The sequence below is a fragment of the Panulirus ornatus genome, chromosome 6, assembly GCF_036320965.1.
Source record: "Panulirus ornatus isolate Po-2019 chromosome 6, ASM3632096v1, whole genome shotgun sequence".
Classification (NCBI taxonomy): domain Eukaryota; kingdom Metazoa; phylum Arthropoda; class Malacostraca; order Decapoda; family Palinuridae; genus Panulirus; species Panulirus ornatus.
In genome coordinates, this window is record NC_092229.1 from 40,789,336 (window position 1) to 40,810,551 (window position 21,216).

At 43.2% G+C, this 21,216-nt stretch overlaps 1 protein-coding gene across 1 annotated transcript in view; it reads left to right on the forward strand.

The window, feature by feature from the left end:
* The window catches only part of LOC139749161 (sulfotransferase 1E1-like), a 68,639-nt gene that overhangs the window by 43,592 nt on the left and 3,831 nt on the right, over nt 1-21,216 (forward strand). The window contains exons 3-4 of the mRNA XM_071662813.1: nt 16,840-17,031; nt 20,853-21,154. Coding sequence (XP_071518914.1) covers nt 16,840-17,031; nt 20,853-21,154 — 494 coding nt within the window. The remainder of the gene's footprint in view (nt 1-16,839; nt 17,032-20,852; nt 21,155-21,216) is intronic.

Consider the following 21,216-nt stretch of genomic DNA (forward strand, 5'->3'; position numbering starts at 1 on the left):
CAACTGGAGGGATGTCTGATCATTATCTTGTGGAGGCTAAGGTGAAGATTAGTATGGGTTTTCAGAAAAGAAGAGTGAATGTTGGGGTGAAGAAGGTGGTGAGAGAAAGTGAGCTTGGGAAGGAGACCTGTGTGAAGAAGTATCAGGAGAGACTGTGTACAGAATGGAAAAAGGTGAGAACAATGGAAGTAAGGGGAGTGGGGGAGGAATGGGATGTATTTAGGGAATCAGTGATGGATTGCGCAAAAGATGCTTGTGGCATGAGAAGAGTGGGAGGTGGGCTGTTTAGAAAGGGTAGTGAGTGGTGGGATGAAGAAGTAAGAGTATTAGTGAAAGAGAAGAGAGAGGCATTTGGACGATTTTTGCAGGGAAAAAATGCAATTGAGTGGGAGAAGTATAAAAGAAAGAGACAGGAGGTCAAGAGAAAGGTGCAAGAGGTGAAAAAAAGGGCAAATGAGAGTTGGGGTGAGAGACTATCAGTAAATTTTAGGGAGAATAAAAAGATGTTCTGGAAGGAGGTAAATAGGGTGCGTAAGACAAGGGAGCAAATGGGAACTTCAGTGAAGGGCGTAAATGGGGAGGTGATAACAAGTAGTGGTGATGTGAGAAGGAGATGGAATGAGTATTTTGAAGGTTTGTTGAATGGGTCTGATGACAGAGTGGCAGATATAGGGTGTTTGGGTCGAGGTGGTGTGCAAAGTGAGAGGGTTAGGGAAAATGATTTGGTAAACAGAGAAGAGGTAGTAAAAGCTTTGCGGAAGATGAAAGCCGGCAAGGCAGCAGGTTTGGATGGTATTGCAGTGGAATTTATTAAAAAAGGGGGTGACTGTATTGTTGACTGGTTGGTAAGGTTATTTAATGTATGTATGACTCATGGTGAGGTGCCTGAGGATTGGCGGAATGCGTGCATAGTGCCATTGTACAAAGGCAAAGGGGATAAGAGTGAGTGCTCAAATTACAGAGGTATAAGTTTGTTGAGTATTCCTGGTAAATTATATGGGAGGGTATTGATTGAGAGGGTGAAGGCATGTACAGAGCATCAGATTGGGGAAGAGCAGTGTGGTTTCAGAAGTGGTAGAGGATGTGTGGATCAGGTGTTTGCTTTGAAGAATGTATGTGAGAAATACTTAGAAAAGCAAATGGATTTGTATGTAGCATTTATGGATCTGGAGAAGGCATATGATAGAGTTGATAGAGATGCTCTGTGGAAGGTATTAAGAATATATGGTGTGGGAGGCAAGTTGTTAGAAGCAGTGAAAAGTTTTTATCGAGGATGTAAGGCATGTGTACGTGTAGGAAGAGAGGAAAGTGATTGGTTCTCAGTGAATGTAGGTTTGCGGCAGGGGTGTGTGATGTCTCCATGGTTGTTTAATTTGTTTATGGATGGGGTTGTTAGGGAGGTAAATGCAAGAGTCTTGGAAAGAGGGGCAAGTATGAAGTCTGTTGGGGATGAGAGAGCTTGGGAAGTGAGTCAGTTGTTGTTCGCTGATGATACAGCGCTGGTGGCGGATTCATGTGAGAAACTGCAGAAGCTGGTGACGGAGTTTGGTAAAGTGTGTGGAAGAAGAAAGTTAAGAGTAAATGTGAATAAGAGCAAGGTTATTAGGTACAGTAGGGTTGAGGGTCAAGTCAATTGGGAGGTGAGTTTGAATGGAGAAAAACTGGAGGAAGTGAAGTGTTTTAGATATCTGGGAGTGGATCTGTCAGCGGATGGAACCATGGAAGCGGAAGTGGATCATAGGGTGGGGGAGGGGGCGAAAATTTTGGGAGCCTTGAAAAATGTGTGGAAGTCGAGAACATTATCCCGGAAAGCAAAAATGGGTATGTTTGAAGGAATAGTAGTTCCAACAATGTTGTATGGTTGCGAGGCGTGGGCTATGGATAGAGTTGTGCGCAGGAGGATGGATGTGCTGGAAATGAGATGTTTGAGGACAATGTGTGGTGTGAGGTGGTTTGATCGAGTAAGTAACGTAAGGGTAAGAGAGATGTGTGGAAATAAAAAGAGCGTGGTTGAGAGAGCAGAAGAGGGTGTTTTGAAATGGTTTGGGCACATGGAGAGAATGAGTGAGGAAAGATTGACCAAGAGGATATATGTGTCGGAGGTGGAGGGAACGAGGAGAAGAGGGAGACCAAATTGGAGGTGGAAAGATGGAGTGAAAAGGATTTTGTGTGATCGGGGCCTGAACATGCAGGAGGGTGAAAGGAGGGCAAGGAATAGAGTGAATTGGAGCGATGTGGTATACAGGGGTTGACGTGCTGTCAGTGGATTGAATCAAGGCATGTGAAGCGTCCGGGGTAAACCATGGAAAGCTGTGTAGGTATGTATATTTGCGTGTGTGGACGTGTGTATGTACATGTGTATGGGGGGGGGTTGGGCCATTTCTTTCGTCTGTTTCCTTGCGCTACCTCGCAAACGCGGGAGACAGCGACAAAGTATAAAAAAAAAAAAAAAAATATATATATATATATATATATATATAAATATATATATATATCTTTTTTCTTTCAAACTATTCGCCATTTCCCGCATTAGCGAGGTAGCTATATATATATATATATATATATATATATATATATATATATATATATATATATATATATATATATATATATATATATATATATATATAAGATAAGAGTGAGTGCTCAAATTACAGAGGTATAAGTTTGTTGAGTATTCCTGGTAAATTATATGGGAGGGTATTGATTGAGAGGGTGAAGGCATGTACGGAGCATCAGATTGGGGAAGAGCAGTGTGGTTTCAGAAGTGGTAGAGGATGTGTGGATCAGGTGTTTGCTTTGAAGAATGTATGTGAGAAATACTTAGAAAAGCAAATGGATTTGTATGTAGCATTTATGGATCTGGAGAAGGCATATGATAGAGTTGATAGAGATGCTCTGTGGAAGGTATTAAGAATATATGGTGTGGGAGGAAAGTTGTTAGAAGCAGTAAAAGTTTTTATCGAGGATGTAAGGCATGTGTACGTGTAGGAAGAGAGGAAAGTGATTGGTTCTCAGTGAATGTAGGTTTGCGGCAGGGGTGTGTGATGTCTCCATGGTTGTTTAATTTGTTTATGGATGGGGTTGTTAGGGAGGTGAATGCAAGAGTTTTGGAAAGAGGGGCAAGTATGAAGTCTGTTGGGGATGAGAGAGCTTGGGAAGTGAGTCAGTTGTTGTTCGCTGATGATACAGCGCTGGTGGCTGATTCATGTGAGAAACTGCAGAAGCTGGTGACTGAGTTTGGTAAAGTGTGTGGAAGAAGAAAGTTAAGAGTAAATGTGAATAAGAGCAAGGTTATTAGGTACAGTAGGGTTGAGGGTCAAGTCAATTGGGAGGTGAGTTTGAATGGAAAAAACTGGAGGAAGTGAAGTGTTTTAGATATCTGGGAGTGGATCTGGCAGCGGATGGAACCATGGAAGCGGAAGTGGATCATAGGGTGGGGGAGGGGGCGAAAATCCTGGGAGCCTTGAAGAATGTGTGGAAGTCGAGAACATTATCTCGGAAAGCAAAAATGGGTATGTTTGAAGGAATAGTGGTTCCAACAATGTTGTATGGTTGCGAGGCGTGGGCTATGGATAGAGTTGTGCGCAGGAGAATGGATGTGCTGGAAATGAGATGTTTGAGGACAATGTGTGGTGTGAGGTGGTTTGATCGAGTGAGTAACGTAAGGGTAAGAGAGATGTGTGGAAATAAAAAGAGCGTGGTTGAGAGAGCAGAAGAGGGTGTTTTGAAGTGGTTTGGGCACATGGAGAGAATGAGTGAGGAAAGATTGACCAAGAGGATATATGTGTCGGAGGTGGAGGGAACGAGGAGAAGAGGGAGACCAAATTGGAGGTGGAAAGATGGAGTGAAAAAGATTTTGTGTGATCGGGGCCTGAAAAATGCAGGAGGGTGAAAGGAGGCAAGGAATAGAGTGAATTGGAGCGATGGGGTATACCGGGGTTTGACGTGCTGTCAGTGGACTGAATCAAGGCATGTAAAGGTCTGGGGTAAATGGAAAGCTGTGTGGTATGTATTTTTTGGGGTGGGGGGAAAGTTGTATATACTGTGTTATGGGGGGGGGGGGTTGGGGGCCATTTCTTTCGTCTGTTTCCTAGCGCTACCTCGCAAACGCGGGGACAGCGACAAAGTATAAAAGAAAAAAGAAAAAAAAAAAGAAATATTATATATTTTTATATTTTATACGTTGAGATGTATAGGTGTGTATATGTAGTGTATGTAAATACATGTGTATGTGGGTGGGTTGGGCCATTCTTTCGCCTGCTTCCTTGCGCTACCACGCTAACGTGGGAGACAGCGACAAAGTATAATAGAAGAGAATATAAAAATATATAATATTTTTATATATATATATATATATATATTTTATATATATAAAATTTTTTTTTTTTTTTGTCGTTGTCTCCCGCGTTTGCGAGGTAGCGCAAAGGAAACAGACGAAAGAAATGGCCAACCCACCCCCATGCACATGTATATACATACGTCCCACACGCAAAATATACATACCTACACAGCTTCCATGGTTTACCCCAGACGCTTCACTCCCCCGATTCAATCCACTGACGCACGAAAAACCCCGGTATACCAAAATCGCCCCAAATTTTCACTCTATTCCTTGCCCTTATTTCCCCCTCCTGCATGTTCAGGCCCCGATCACACAAAATCTTTTTCACTCCATCTTTCCACTCCAATTTGGTCTCCTCTTCTCCTCGTTCCCTCCACCTCCGACACATATATCCTCTTGGTCAATCTTTCCTCACTCCTTCTCTCCATGTGCCCAACCATTTCAAACACCCTCTTCTGCTCTCTCAACACGCTCTTTTATTTCCACACATCTCTCTTCCCCTTTTTCCTTTACTTACTCGATCAAACCACCTCACACCACACATTGTCCTCAAACACTCATTTCCAGCACATCCATCCCCCTGCGCAAAAATCTTTCCAAGCCCACGTCTCGCAACCATACAACATTGTTGGACCACTATTCCTTCAAACATACCCATTTTTGCTTTCGAGATAATGTTTCACTTCCACACATTTTTCAAAGGCTCCCTGGATTTTCGCCCCTACCCCACCCTATGATTCACTTCCGTTTCCCATGGTTCCATCCGCTCCCAGGACCCAAAATCCAGAAAATCTAAAACACTTCACTTCCTCCAGTTTTTCTCCATTCAAACTCACCTCCCAAATGACTTGACTCAAACCCTACTGTCCCTTTAATAACTTGCTCTTATTCACATTTACTCTTAACTTTCTTCTTTCACACACTTTACCAAACTCAGTCACCAGCTTCTGCAGTTTCTCACATAAACCCGCCACCAGCGCTGTATCATCAGAGAACAAAAAAGGGACTCACTTCCCGCTCTCTCTTTCCCCAACAGACTTCATACTTCCCCCTCTTTCCAAAACTCTTGCATTCACCTCCCTAACAACCCCATCCATAAAAAAAATTAAACAACCATGGAGACATCACACACCCCTGCCGCAAACTACATTCACTGAGAACCCAAACCTATGGGAAGGACTTTAGTTGTTCGCTGTGATACAGCGCGTAGCTGATTCATGTGAAAACTGCAGAGCTGGTGGGCTGAGTTGGTAAAGTGTGTGAAAGAAGAGTTAGAGAAATGGGATTTAAAAGAAGTAATTAGGTCAGTAGGGTTGGGGGGTTTAAATCAACTGGGAGGTAGTTTGAATGAGAAAAAATGGGGGGAAGTAAGTGTTTTTTGATATCTGGAGTGGATCTGGCAGGGGGAGGAACCTGGAAGCGGAAGTGAATCATAGGTGGGGGGGGGGAAAATTTTCGGGGAGCTTAAAGAATGGGGAAAGTCGAGAACTTATTTTTAAAAAAGCAAAAAGGGGAAAGTTTGAAGAAAGTGGTTCCAACAATTTTAAAGGGTTTTGCGAGGCGTGGGCCATGATAGAGTTGTGCGGGAGGTGGATGTGCTGGAATTAAAAGGGGTGTGGGGGTTTTTTTGGATCGATAAGTAATAAAAGGGTAAAAAAAGTGGGAAATAAAAGAGGGTTGAAAAACAGAGGGGGGTTTTTTTAAAATGTTTTGGCACATGGAGAGAAGGGTGGGAAAAGATTGCCCAAGGGGAATATTGCAAGGTGGAGGGAAGGGGGAGAAGGGGAGCCAAATTGGAGGGGAAGAGGGTAAAAGTTTTTGGGTGATGGGGGCAAACAGCAGGGGGGTAAAAGGGGGCAAGAAAAAGGGAAATGGACATTGGTATCCCGGGGTGACTGTTTTAAATGGATTAAACCGGGGCTTTGGGAGCGTCGGGGGTAAACCAGGGAAAAGTTGGGGGGGGGTTGTAAAGGGGTGTGGGGGTGTTTTATACATGGTAGGGGGGGGGTGGGCCTTTTTTCTTTTCCTGCGCTACCTCCCCACCGGGGGGGGGGCAGGGGGGGGGACAAAAAAATAAAAAAAAAAAATTTATATTATATATTATAATTATATATATAAATTAAAATATTATAATATATTAATATATATTTATAAATTATATATTTTTTTTAAAAATTTATATATATAAGAACAAGAAAAATTTCCAGGTGGGGTACCCCCCCCAAAGGCCCAGCCTCTGTTCTTAACGCAAACCTCGCTAACCGGGGGAAAATAGCGAATATATCCTCGTATGGCCGCTGTGTTCCCTTTAAAACAGCTCTTCAGCAACCCGGAATTATTCCCTAAAAACACGCTTGGAGGAGGCAAAGAAATTTTGCAGTGATTGTGTCACTTTTCGCGTCGCCTCGCGCAGTTTTATCGAGACAGACTTCCCCAGAATTTTTTAAAAAAGGGAAGAAAAAGGTTTTTTAGTTGTTTTTACTGAGGATAATTTCACATGGTGTTTTGACAAGAAAATAGTGAAGTTGGAGAAATTGTAGCTAACCCATTGAAGCTTATTGTTTCAGTGGTGAAATTGATGAGAACTCTTAGGGACGTTTGTGTAAAAAAAAAATGTACATTTCCTTTTCCTAGCCAGAGGTGGAACCATTATGTGACGTTCATTTTTTCATTCATTTCAAGCTAAAAGTTTGTTTTCTAAATTGTTTTTCTTACATTTTTCATATGTATATGTTGTGTGTGGGTGTGTGTGTGTGTGTGTGTGCGTGTGTGTGTGTGTGTGTGTGTGTATATATATATGTATAATTATCCCTGGGATAGGGGTGAAAGAATACTTCCCCACGTATTCCTCGCGTGTCGTAGAAAGCGACTAGAGGGGACGGGAGCGGGGGCCGGAAATCCTCCCCTCCTTGTATTAACTTTCTAAAATGGGAACAGAAGAAGGATCACGCGGGGAGTGCTCATCCTCCTCGAGGCTCAAGTGGGTGCCTAAATGTGTTGGATGTAACCAAGATGTGAAAAAAGGAGAGATAGGTAGTATGTTTGAGGAAAGGAACCTGGATGTTTTGGCTCTGAGTGAAACGAAGCTCAAGGGTAAAGGGGAAGAGTGGTTTGGAAATGTCTGGGGAGTGAAGTCAGGGGTTAGTGAGAGGACAAGAGCAAGGGAAGGAGTAGCAATACTCCTGAAACAGGAGTTGTGGGAGTATGTGATAGAATGTAAGAAAGTAAATTCTCGATTAATATGGGTAAAATTGAAAGTTGATGGAGAGAGGTGGGTGATTATTGGTGCATATGCACCTGGGCATGAGAAGAAAGATCATGAGAGGCAAGTGTTTTGGGAGCAGCTAAATGAGTGTGTTAGCGGTTTTGATGCACGAGACCGGGTTATAGTGATGGGTGATTTGAATGCAAAGGTGAGTAATGTGGCAGTTGAGGGAATAATTGGTATGCATGGGGTGTTCAGTGTTGTAAATGGAAATGGTGAAGAGCTTGTAGATTTATGTGCTGAAAAAGGACTGATGATTGGGAATACCTGGTTTAAAAAGCGAGATATACATAAGTATACTTATGTAAGTAGGAGAGATGGCCAGAGAGCGTTATTGGATTACGTGTTAATTGACAGGCGTGCGAAAGAGAGACTTTTGGATGTTAATGTGCTGAGAGGTGCAACTGGAGGGATGTCTGATCATTATCTTGTGGAGGCTAAGGTGAAGATTAGTATGGGTTTTCAGAAAAGAGGAGTGAATGTTGGGGTGAAGAAGGTGGTGAGAGTAAGTGAGCTTGGGAAGGAGACCTGTGTGGGGAAGTACCAGGAGAGACTGTGTACAGAATGGAAAAAGGTGAGAACAATGGAAGTAAGGGGAGTGGGGGAGGAATGGGATGTATTTAGGGAATCAGTGATGGATTGCGCAAAAGATGCTTGTGGCATGAGAAGAGTGGGAGGTGGGCTGTTTAGAAAGGGTAGTGAGTGGTGGGATGAAGAAGTAAGAGTATTAGTGAAAGAGAAGAGAGAGGCATTTGGACGATTTTTGCAGGGAAAAAATGCAATTGAGTGGGAGAAGTATAAAAGAAAGAGACAGGAGGTCAAGAGAAAGGTGCAAGAGGTGAAAAAAAGGGCAAATGAGAGTTGGGGTGAGAGACTATCAGTAAATTTTAGGGAGAATAAAAAGATGTTCTGGAAGGAGGTAAATAGGGTGCGTAAGACAAGGGAGCAAATGGGAACTTCAGTGAAGGGCGTAAATGGGGAGGTGATAACAAGTAGTGGTGATGTGAGAAGGAGATGGAATGAGTATTTTGAAGGTTTGTTGAATGTGTCTGATGACAGAGTGGCAGATATAGGGTGTTTTGGTCGAGGTGGTGTGCAAAGTGAGAGGGTTAGGGAAAATGATTTGGTAAACAGAGAAGAGGTAGTAAAAGCTTTGCGGAAGATGAAAGCCGGCAAGGCAGCAGGTTTGGATGGTATTGCAGTGGAATTTATTAAAAAAGGGGGTGACTGTATTGTTGACTGGTTGGTAAGGTTATTTAATGTATGTATGACTCATGGTGAGGTGCCTGAGGATTGGCGGAATGCGTGCATAGTGCCATTGTACAAAGGCAAAGGGGATAAGAGTGAGTGCTCAAATTACAGAGGTATAAGTTTGTTGAGTATTCCTGGTAAATTATATGGGAGGGTATTGATTGAGAGGGTGAAGGCATGTACGGAGCATCAGATTGGGGAAGAGCAGTGTGGTTTCAGAAGTGGTAGAGGATGTGTGGATCAGGTGTTTGCTTTGAAGAATGTATGTGAGAAATACTTAGAAAAGCAAATGGATTTGTATGTAGCATTTATGGATCTGGAGAAGGCATATGATAGAGTTGATAGAGATGCTCTGTGGAAGGTATTAAGAATATATGGTGTGGGAGGAAAGTTGTTAGAAGCAGTGAAAAGTTTTTATCGAGGATGTAAGGCATGTGTACGTGTAGGAAGAGAGGAAAGTGATTGGTTCTCAGTGAATGTAGGTTTGCGGCAGGGGTGTGTGATGTCTCCATGGTTGTTTAATTTGTTTATGGATGGGGTTGTTAGGGAGGTAAATGCAAGAGTTTTGGAAAGAGGGGCAAGTATGAAGTCTGTTGGGGATGAGAGAGCTTGGGAAGTGAGTCAGTTGTTGTTCGCTGATGATACAGCGCTGGTGGCTGATTCATGTGAGAAACTGCAGAAGCTGGTGACTGAGTTTGGTAAAGTGTGTGGAAGAAGAAAGTTAAGAGTAAATGTGAATAAGAGCAAGGTTATTAGGTACAGTAGGGTTGAGGGTCAAGTCAATTGGGAGGTGAGTTTGAATGGAAAAAAACTGGAGGAAGTGAAGTGTTTTAGATATCTGGGAGTGGATCTGGCAGCGGATGGAACCATGGAAGCGGAAGTGGATCATAGGGTGGGGGAGGGGGCGAAAATCCTGGGAGCCTTGAAGAATGTGTGGAAGTCGAGAACATTATCTCGGAAAGCAAAAATGGGTATGTTTGAAGGAATAGTGGTTCCAACAATGTTGTATGGTTGCGAGGCGTGGGCTATGGATAGAGTTGTGCGCAGGAGAATGGATGTGCTGGAAATGAGATGTTTGAGGACAATGTGTGGTGTGAGGTGGTTTGATCGAGTGAGTAACGTAAGGGTAAGAGAGATGTGTGGAAATAAAAAGAGCGTGGTTGAGAGAGCAGAAGAGGGTGTTTTGAAGTGGTTTGGGCACATGGAGAGAATGAGTGAGGAAAGATTGACCAAGAGGATATATGTGTCGGAGGTGGAGGGAACGAGGAGAAGAGGGAGACCAAATTGGAGGTGGAAAGATGGAGTGAAAAAGATTTTGTGTGATCGGGGCCTGAACATGCAGGAGGGTGAAAGGAGGGCAAGGAATAGAGTGAATTGGAGCGATGTGGTATACCGGGGTTGACGTGCTGTCAGTGGACTGAATCAAGGCATGTGAAGCGTCTGGGGTAAACCATGGAAAGCTGTGTAGGTATGTATTTTTGCGTGTGTGGACGTATGTATATACATGTGTATGGGGGGGGGGGGGTTGGGCCATTTCTTTCGTCTGTTTCCTTGCGCTACCTCGCAAACGCGGGAGACAGCGACAAAGTATAAAAGAAAAAAGAAAAAAAAAAGAAATATATATATATATATATATATATACGTTGAGATGTATAGGTGTGTATATGTACGTGTATGTAAATACATGTGTATGTGGGTGGGTTGGGCCATTCTTTCGCCTGCTTCCTTGCGCTACCACGCTAACGTGGGAGACAGCGACAAAGTATAATAGAAGATGAATATATATATATATACATATATATATATATATATATATATATATATATATATATATATATATATTTTTTTTTTTTTTTGTCGTTGTCTCCCGCGTTTGCGAGGTAGCGCAAGGAAACAGACGAAAGAAATGGCCCAACCCACCCCCATGCACATGTATATACATACGTCCACACACGCAAAATATACATACCTACACAGCTTTCCATGGTTTACCCCAGACGCTTCACATGCCCCGATTCAATCCACTGACAGCACGTCAACCCCGGTATACCACATCGCTCCAATTCACTCTATTCCTTGCCCTTATTTCACCCTCCTGCATGTTCAGGCCCCGATCACACAAAATCTTTTTCACTCCATCTTTCCACCTCCAATTTGGTCTCCCTCTTCTCCTCGTTCCCTCCACCTCCGACACATATATCCTCTTGGTCAATCTTTCCTCACTCCTTCTCTCCATGTGCCCAAACCATTTCAAAACACCCTCTTCTGCTCTCTCAACCACGCTCTTTTTATTTCCACACATCTCTCTTACCCTTACGTTACTTACTCGATCAAACCACCTCACACCACACATTGTCCTCAAACATCTCATTTCCAGCACATCCATCCTCCTGCGCACAACTCTATCCATAGCCCACGTCTCGCAACCATACAACATTGTTGGACCCACTATTCCTTCAAACATACCCATTTTTGCTTTCCGAGATAATGTTCTCGACTTCCACACATTCTTCAAGGCTCCCAGGATTTTCGCCCCCTCCCCCACCCTATGATTCACTTCCGCTTCCATGGTTCCATCCGCTGCCAGATCCACTCCCAGATATCTAAAACACTTCACTTCCTCCAGTTTTTCTCCATTCAAACTCACCTCCCAATTGACTTGACCCTCAACCCTACTGTACCTAATAACCTTGCTCTTATTCACATTTACTCTTAACTTTCTTCTTTCACACACTTTACCAAACTCAGTCACCAGCTTCTGCAGTTTCTCACATGAATCAGCCACCAGCGCTGTATCATCAGAGAACAACAACTGACTCACTTCCCAAGCTCTCTCATCCCCAACAGACTTCATACTTGCCCCTCTTTCCAAAACTCTTGCATTCACCTCCCTAACAACCCCATCCATAAACAAATTAAACAACCATGGAGACATCACACACCCCTGCCGCAAACCTACATTCACTGAGAACCAATCCCTATGGGAAGTGACTCAGTTGTTCGCTGATGATACAGCGCTGGTAGCTGATTCATGTGAGAAACTGCAGAAGCTGGTGACTGAGTTTGGTAAAGTGTGTGAAAGAAGAAAGTTAAGAGTAAATGTGAATAAGAGCAAGGTAATTAGGTACAGTAGGGTTGAGGGTCAAGTCAACTGGGAGGTAAGTTTGAATGGAGAAAAACTGGAGGAAGTAAAGTGTTTTAGATATCTGGGAGTGGATCTGGCAGCGGATGGAACCATGGAAGCGGAAGTGAATCATAGGGTGGGGGAGGGGGCGAAAATTCCTGGGAGCCTTGAAGAATGTTTGGAAGTCGAGAACATTATCTCGGAAAGCAAAAATGGGTATGTTTGAAGGAATAGTGGTTCCAACAATGTTGTATGGTTGCGAGGCGTGGGCTATGGATAGAGTTGTGCGCAGGAGGGTGGATGTGCTGGAAATGAGATGTTTGACGACAATGTGTGGTGTGAGGTGGTTTGATCGAGTAAGTAATGTAAGGGTAAGAGAGATGTGTGGAAATAAAAAGAGCGCGGTTATGAGAGCAGAAGAGGGTGTTTTGAAGTGCTTTGGGCACATGGAGAGAATGAGTGAGGAAAGATTGACCAAGAGGATATATGTGTCGGAGGTGGAGGGAACGAGGAGAAGAGGGAGACCAAATTGGAGGTGGAAAGATGGAGTGAAAAAGATTTTGTGTGATCGGGGCCTGAACATGCAGGAGGGTGAAAGGAGGGCAAGGAATAGAGTGAATTGGAGCGATGTGGTATACCGGGGTTGACGTGCTGTCAGTGGATTGAATCAAGGCATGTGAAGCGTCTGGGGTAAACCATGGAAAGCTGTGTAGGTATGTATATTTGCGTGTGTGGACGTATGTATATACATGTGTATGGGGGGGGGTTGGGCCATTTCTTTCGTCTGTTTCCTTGCGCTACCTCGCAAACGCGGGAGACAGCGACAAAGTATAAAAAAAAAAATATATATATATATATATATATATATATATATATATATATATATATATATATATATATATATATGAAAAAAATGTGAGAGCAAAGGACGTAAGGGGAGTGGAGGAATTTGATGTATTTAGGAAGCAGTGATGACCTGCACAAAAGATGCTTGTGGCATGAGAAGCGTGGCTGATTCGGGTGAGAAATTGCAAAAGTTGGTGACTGAGTTTAATAAAGTGTGTGTGAAAGAAGCAAGCTGAGAGTAAATGCTAATAAGAGCAAGGTTATTAGGTACAGTAAGGTTGAGGGACAAGTCAACTGGGAGGTAAGTTTGAATGGAGAAAAACTGGAGGAAGTGAAGTGTTTTAGATATCTGGGAGTGGATTTGGCAGCGGATGGAACCATAGAAGCGGAAATGAATCACAGAGTGGGGGAGAGGGCGAAGATTCTGGGAGCGTTGAAGAATGTATGGAAGGCGAGAACATCATCTCGGAAAGCAAAAATGGGTATGTTTGAAGGAATAGAGGTTCCAGCAATTTTATATGGTTGGGAGGCGTGGGCTATAGATTGGGTTGTGCGGAGGAGGGTGGATGTGTTGGAAATGAGATGTTTGAGGACAATATGTGGTGTGAGGTGGTTTGATCGAGTAAGTAATGAAAGGGTAAGAGAGATGTGTGGGAAGTGGGTGTATTGAAATGGTTTGGTCGCATGGAGAGAATGAGTGAGAAAAGATTGACAAAGAGGACATATGTGTCAGAGGTGGAGGGAACGAGAAGTGGGAGACCAAATTCGAGGTGGAAGGATGGGTGAAAAAAATTTTGAGCGATCGGAGCCTAAATATGCAGGAGGGTAAAAGGCGTGCAGGGAATTGAGTGAATTGGAACGATGTGGTATACCAGGGTCTACGTGCTGTCAATGGATTGAACCAGGGCATGTAAAGCGTCTGGGATAATCCATGGAAAGTTTTGTGAGGCCTGGATATGGAAAGGGAGCTGTGGTTTCGGTGCATTATACATGACAGCTAGAGACTGAGCGTGAACGAATGCGGCCTTTGTTGTCTTTTTCTAGCGCTACCTCGCGCGCGTGCGGGGGAAGGGGAGTGTCATTTCATGTGTGGCGGGGTGGCGACGGGAATGAATAAAGGCAGCAAGTATGAATTATGTACATGTGTATATATGTGTATATATATATATATATATATATATATATATATATATATGTATCCCTGGGGATAGGGGAGAAAGAATACTTCCCACGTATTCCCTGCGTGTCGTAGAAGGCGACTAAAAAGGGAGGGAGCGGGGGGCTGGAAATCCTCCCCTCTCGTTTTTTTTTTTAATTTTCCAAAAGAAGGAACAGAGAATTGGGCCAGGTGAGGGTATTCCCTCAAGGCCCAGTCCTCTGTTCTTAACGCTACCTCGCTAATGCGGGAAATGGCGAATAGTTTGAAAGAAAAGAAGAAATATATATATATATATATATATATATATATATATATATATATATATATATATATATATATATATATATATATATATATATATATATATATATATATATATATATATATCTTTTTTTTTCTTTTAAACTATTCGCCATTTCCCGCGTCAGCGAGGTAGCGTTAAGAACAGAGGACTGGGCCTTTTTTGGAATATCCTCACCTGGCCCCCTCTGTTCCTTCTTTTGGAAAATTAGAAAAAAACGAGAGCGGAGGATTTCCAGCCCCCCGCTCCCTCCCCTTTTAGTCGCCTTCTACGACACGCAGGGAATACGTGGGAAGTATTCTTAATGCCCTATCCCCTATATGTGTGTGTGTGTGTGTGTGTGTGTGTGTGTGTGTTTATTTATTTTATTTTGCTTTGTCGCTGTCTCCCGCGTTAGCAAGGTTGCGCAAGGAGACGAAAGAATGGCCAACCCACCCACATACACATGTATATACATACACGTCCACACACGCAACTATACTTACATATACATCTCAACGTATACATATATATACACACACAGACCTTTACATATATACACATGTACATAACTCATACTGTCTGCCCTTATTAATTCCCATCGCCACCCCGCCACACAACAAATAACAATCCCCTCCCCCTCGTGTGCGAGGTAGAGCTAGGAAAAGACAATAAAGGCCACATTCGTTCACACCTAGTCTCTAGCTGTCATGTAATAATGCACCGAAATCACAGCTCCCTTTCCACACAGGCCCCACAGAACTTTCCATGGTTTACCCCGACACTTCACATACCCTAGTTCAATCCACTGACAGCACGTCGACCCCGGTAAACCACATCGTTCCAATTCACTCTATTCCTTGCACGCCTTTCACCCTCCTGAATGTTCAGGCCCCGATCACTCAAAATCTTTTTCACTCCATCCCTCCACCTCCAATTGGGTCTCCCACTTCTCCTCGTTCCCTCCACCTCTGACACACATATCCTCTTTGTCAATCTCTCCTCACTCATTCTCTCCATGTGACCAACCATTTCAAAACACCGTCTTTTGCTCTCTCAACCACACTCTTTTTATTACCGCACATCTCTCTTACCCTATTATTACTTACTCGATCAAACCACCTCACACCACATATTGTCCTCAAACATCTCATTTCCAGCACATCCACCCTCCTCCGCACAACTCGCAACCATACAACATTGTTGGAACCACTATTCCTTCAAACATACCCATTTTTGCTTTCCGAGATAAAGTTCTCGACTTCCACACATTCTTCAACGCTCCCAGAATTTTTGCCCCCATTCTTCAACGCTCCCAAAATTTTTGCCCCCTCCCCCACCCTATGACTCACTTCCGTTTTCATGGTTCCATCCGCAGCCAAATCCACTCCCAGATATCTAAAACACTTCACTTCCTCCAGTTTTTCTCCATTCAAACTTACCTCCCAATTGACTTTACCCTCAACCCTACTGTACCTAATAACCTTGCTCTTATTCACATTTACTCTCAACTTTCTTCTTTCACACACTTTACCAAACTCAGTCACCAGCTTCTGCAGTTTCTCACATGAATCAGCATCCAGCGCTGTATCATCAGCGAACAACAACTGACTCACTTCCCAAGCTCTCTCATCCACAACAGACTGCATACTTGCCCCCCTTTCCAAAACTCTTGCATTCACCTCCCTAACAACCTCATCCATATACATATCAAACAACCATGGAGACATCACACACCCCTGCCGCAAACCTATATTCACTGAGAACCAATCACTTTCCTCTCTTCCTACACGTACACATGCCTTACATCCTCGATAAAAACTTTTCACTGCTTCTAACAACTTGCCTCCCACACCATATGTTCTTAATACCTTCCACAGAGCATCTATCATATGCCTTCTCCAGACCCATAAATGCTACATACAAATCCATTTGCTTTTCTAAGTATTTCTCACAAACATTCTTCAAAGCAAATCTGATCTGATCCACACATCCTTTACCACACATCCTCTCTCTCTCTCTCTCTCTCTCTCTCTCTCTCTCTCTCTCTCTCTCTCTCTCTCTCTCTCTATATATATATATATATATATATATATATATATATATATATATATATATATATATATATATATATATATTCTTTCTTTCACACTATTCGCTATTTCCCGCGTTAGGAACGTGAGAAAGGGAAAAACCAAACTGGAGATGGCAGGATTTCAAATGATCGGTGCCTGAACATGCAGGAGGGTGAAAGGTATGCATGGGACAGCATGAATTGGAACGATGTGGTATACAGGGGTCGACATACTGTCAGTGGACTAAACCAGGGCATGTGAAACGGTCGGGGTAAACCTTGGAAAGGTCTGTGGGGCGCTGCCTCGCTAACGCGAGAAATGACGAACATTACCCTCAATGTCTAGGGCTGGTTTCTTATCCCAAACCTACGTGTTTTGGTTTATGTTTCAAGTCATAATATTTAAATAATACTCTTCTTTACAAGGCTGATTCAGCTGATTATATTTTCTGTATTTATCAATCTAGAGAACTTCCGCATCAAATTTTCCACTAGGACATCGTGTTGCCTGCTGACCCCGAGGATCAAACAAGTGTTGCCATAAGAAGATATCGAGAGTTGTTTCCAGACAACAGCGTCGACGACGGAGTATACCTAAAGTTGGCCGCTTCCGAGGAAAGCCCTCGGGTCTTGATGACACACATTCCCCTCCAGCTCAACAACCCTGATATACTGGAGACTTGCAAGGTAATCTTTCATATGTGCACGAGAGGTGGACGTAGAAGATGGAGGCATTGTCGTATTCCAAAGATGAGAGTATCGTACGCAGTGGGTAAAATTCTCGTGCGAAACCGATAATTATAGTACTGTGAGTTATCATCTACCAGTGTTGTTATTGTACGCAGACAGTCAAGTATTTAACTGGCTATTACTGTGCACAATAGCACGATAGAAGTATTGTTATGCATAAAAGAAAGTTGTTACACTGAGTAACAAATTTTTCTTCCTGGATAGTAAGCTATTTCCTAATTGTTTATGCGTAAAAAGTAGAGAAAAAGGCTATTATTCACATCAAACTTTGCTTTCGTGACCAGGGCAGTGAAATTTACCTATTTCCAATATGACAACGGGCGAATTGGCACATATCTATTCACATAAAGCTAGAAAATCAACAACATATGAAACAAAATTAACATGTATTTTCACTAATGTTAAACAAAAGTGATCACAAAAGATTTAGAAGCAAGCAGTTTTTCGAGATTTACGATTGTACTTTAAATCACTTTCACGAATCAAAACACAAATATAATCCCCCTTCATGTTCTCGTTCGTGGCACTCAAAGTCCAGTATATCCTGGTGGAAGCGCTTGCCTTGTTCCTCCGAATACGCTCCCATGTTCTCCTTGAGTTGATCAAGATGAGCGTCAAGGATATGGACTTTGAGGGACATCCTGCTACCCATTTTGCCGTAATTCTTCACCATAGTCTCAACTAGCTCCGCATAGTTTTCGGTCTTGTAATTGCCCAGGAAGCTCCACACCACTGCGACAAAGCTGTACCAAGCTACTTTCTCCTTCCTAGTGAGCTTCTTGGATAATTCCTTGCACTCAAGGGTCTTTATCTGTGGTCCGACGAAGACACCAGCTTTGACCTTTGCCTCAGACAGCTTAGGGAGAAAGTCTTGAAGGCACTTGAAGGCTGCAGACTCCTCATCTAGAGCTGTCACAAATTGTTTCATAAGGCCTGCTTTTATGTGCAGTAGTGACATCAACACCTTTGGGGGGTCCACCAGTGGCTTCCATTTGACATTGTTCATCCACATAGAGAATTCGGTCCGCTGTGGCCAGTCTCAAAGGCAAAAGATAGTGGGGAAGCTTGGCTGTTGGTAAAACCGCCTTGGAGACCCAATAGTAATACTACCATTTTGAAGTCTCCGATGAACTCCCAACTGTACCCATCATACTGTTGTATTCTTCTTTGGGGTGCACCGAGTGAGCCAGAGGCTTTCAATAAAGAGGGCCACTCGTTCGGGTTACAGACCATTCCGATTACCTCGAATAAACTGATTACATTGTGGCAGAAGCAGAGCCCATCTTGACAGTTGATGAAGCTGGAAAAACCTGCGATATGCCCACTTTCATCCAACAAGTTCCACTGCTCAGACTCAGACTTCCAAAGCTCGGCATCGGACTTTGTGAGACCAAGATCTCTGATAAAGTCATTGAGGTCTTTTTGCCTGGGGTAGCATGGGGTTCTCTCCTCAGCTTCAACTCTGAAATTGTAATCTAGATCTACAGCGTCTTCCCGTCTGACTTGCTGGTCGGTTCTGACGACGGCTGCACTCTCTCTCTCTCTCTCTCTCTCTCTCTCTCTCTCTCTCTCTCTCTCTCTCTCTCTCTCTCTCTCTCTCTCTCTCTCTCTCTCTCTCTCTCTCTCTCTCTCTCTCTCTCTCCGGAGGAATGGATACGGGGAGCTCGAGGCAGTGTGGCACCGGGGCGATGGATGATGGAAGGTCCAGGTACGTGATAGGTGCAGTCTTGCCAGTCCGACGTTTGGAAGGGTCCACCATGCAGAAGTAGCAGTTGCTTGAGTGGTCAGTGGGTTCCGCCAAATTCTTGAGATATCACTGTCCTGATCACAAAAGCAAAGTTTCAAGGGAATAATAGCCATTTTCTATACTTTTTAAGATATAATCAATGAAAAAAAAATAGCATGAACCAGGAACAAAAAAAAAGAAATATTTTTTACAGTGTAGTCAACTGCGCTCTTGGTGTTGATGTTATACCTCAGAGGGTTAAACTATCATTCCAAAGCATTTGTGTTACCTTTCCCATGAAGTCATCAACGTAATTCGCTGGTATGCTTTATATGTTCCATGTGACACCTGGTGTGCGACCAGGTAACGTGGGGCTGAAACATCGTCCTTGAGGAGCCGCCATTCTGCGTGTGGTGTTAGAGCACGAGACGATCCTAGTCATGATGGTCGAAAGTTAAGCGATTGTGACCGAGACTTTAGTGCTATAATTAAATTTCATTAAATTCCCAGAGACAAATCAAACTTTAACAATGGAACCCCTCTGTATATAAAACCCCTCTGTATATAGAACCCCTCTGTATATAGAACCCCTTTGTATATAGAACCCCTCTGTATATAGAACCCCTCAGTATATGGAACCCCTCTGTGTATGAAACCCTTCATTATATGGAACCCCTCTATATACAACCCTTCTGTATATAGAACCCCTCAGTATATGGAACCCCTCAGTATATATAACCTTCCTCTATATAGAACCCCTCAATATAAGAAACCCCTCAGTATATGAAACCCCTCTGTATATAGAACGCCTCAGCACATGGAACCTCTCGGTATATGGAACCTTTCTTTATATAGAACCCCTCAGTATAAGAAACCTCTCAATTTATGGAACCCCTCTCTACATAGAACCCCGCAGTATATGGAACCCCTCACTATGTGGAACCTCTTAGTATATGGAACCTCACAGTTTATGGAACACCTCAGTATATGAAACCGCCAGCATTTGGAACCCGTCAGTATATGAAACCTCGGTATATGGAATCCCTCAGTATAAGGAACCCCTCAGTATATAGAACCCCTCAGTATAGGAAACCCCTTAGTATATGGAACCTTTCAGTATATGGAACCTCTCAGTATATGGAGCCCCCTGTATCTGAAACCCCTTATTATATGGAACCCTTCAGTGTATGGAACCTCCCAGTGTATGGAACACCTCAGTATATGGAACTTCTCAGTATATGGAACTCTTCAGTATATGGAACCCCTCAGTATAAGGAACCTGTTAGTAAATGGATCTCCTTAGTATATGGCGCCTCTCAGTATTTGGAAACCCACGGAATATAGAACACCTGAGGATATGGAACCTCAAAAATAATGGAACTCCTCAATATATAGAACCCCTCAGTATATAGAACTCCTCAATATAAGGAACGTCTCAATGAGTGGAACACCAAGTATATAGAACGCCTCAGTTCATGGAACCTCCTAGTATATGGAACCTTTCTGTACGTAGAACCCCTCAGTATAAGGAATCTCTCAATATATGGAGCCCCTCTGTACATTGAACTCCTAGGTATATGAAGTCCCTCACTATATGGAACCTCATAGTATATGGAACCTCACAGTTTATGGAACACCTCAGTATATGAAACCGTCAGCATATGAAACCCGTCCGTATATGAAACCTCAGCATATGGAATCCCTCAGTATAATAGCCCCTCAGTATATGGAACCCCTCAGCACATGGAACCCCTCATATATTGAACCTCTCAGTATATACGACCTCTCAGCATATGAAATACCTCAGTATGTAGAACCTTTCAGTGCATGGAACCTCTCAGTATATGGAATCCCTCAGTATACGGAACCCCTTAGTATAAGGAACCCCTCAGTATGTGGAACCTCTTTATATATGGAATCCCTCAGTATATGAAACCCCTTAGTATATGGAATCCCACAGTATTACTTATGTTGAGGTCACGGTTTCTGATTTAACATGTTACACGTTTTACGACCCATCCGCATTACCCAGGTCATCTACGTGGTCCGCAACCCCAAGGATGTAAGCCTCTCTTTCTACAATTTCACAACGAAAGTAACTCGCGGCGAGACACGTGATTTCGTAGGCGAGTTCGCTGAGTTTTTGGATGTCTTGATGAGTGACCAGGTGTTGTACAGTCCTTACTGGGAGCACATCCGCCAGGCCTGGCGGATGAGGCACCACCCAAACCTACACTTTGTGTTCTTCGAGAACATGAAGGCTGATGGTCTGGAGGAAGTGAGGAAGCTCAACGACTTCCTGAAGCTAGATCTCACCGACGATCAGCTGAGGAAGTAAGTGGTTGGTGCAGGGGTCTTGACGTATATCGAAGTACTGTGTTTATATTATGATGCTC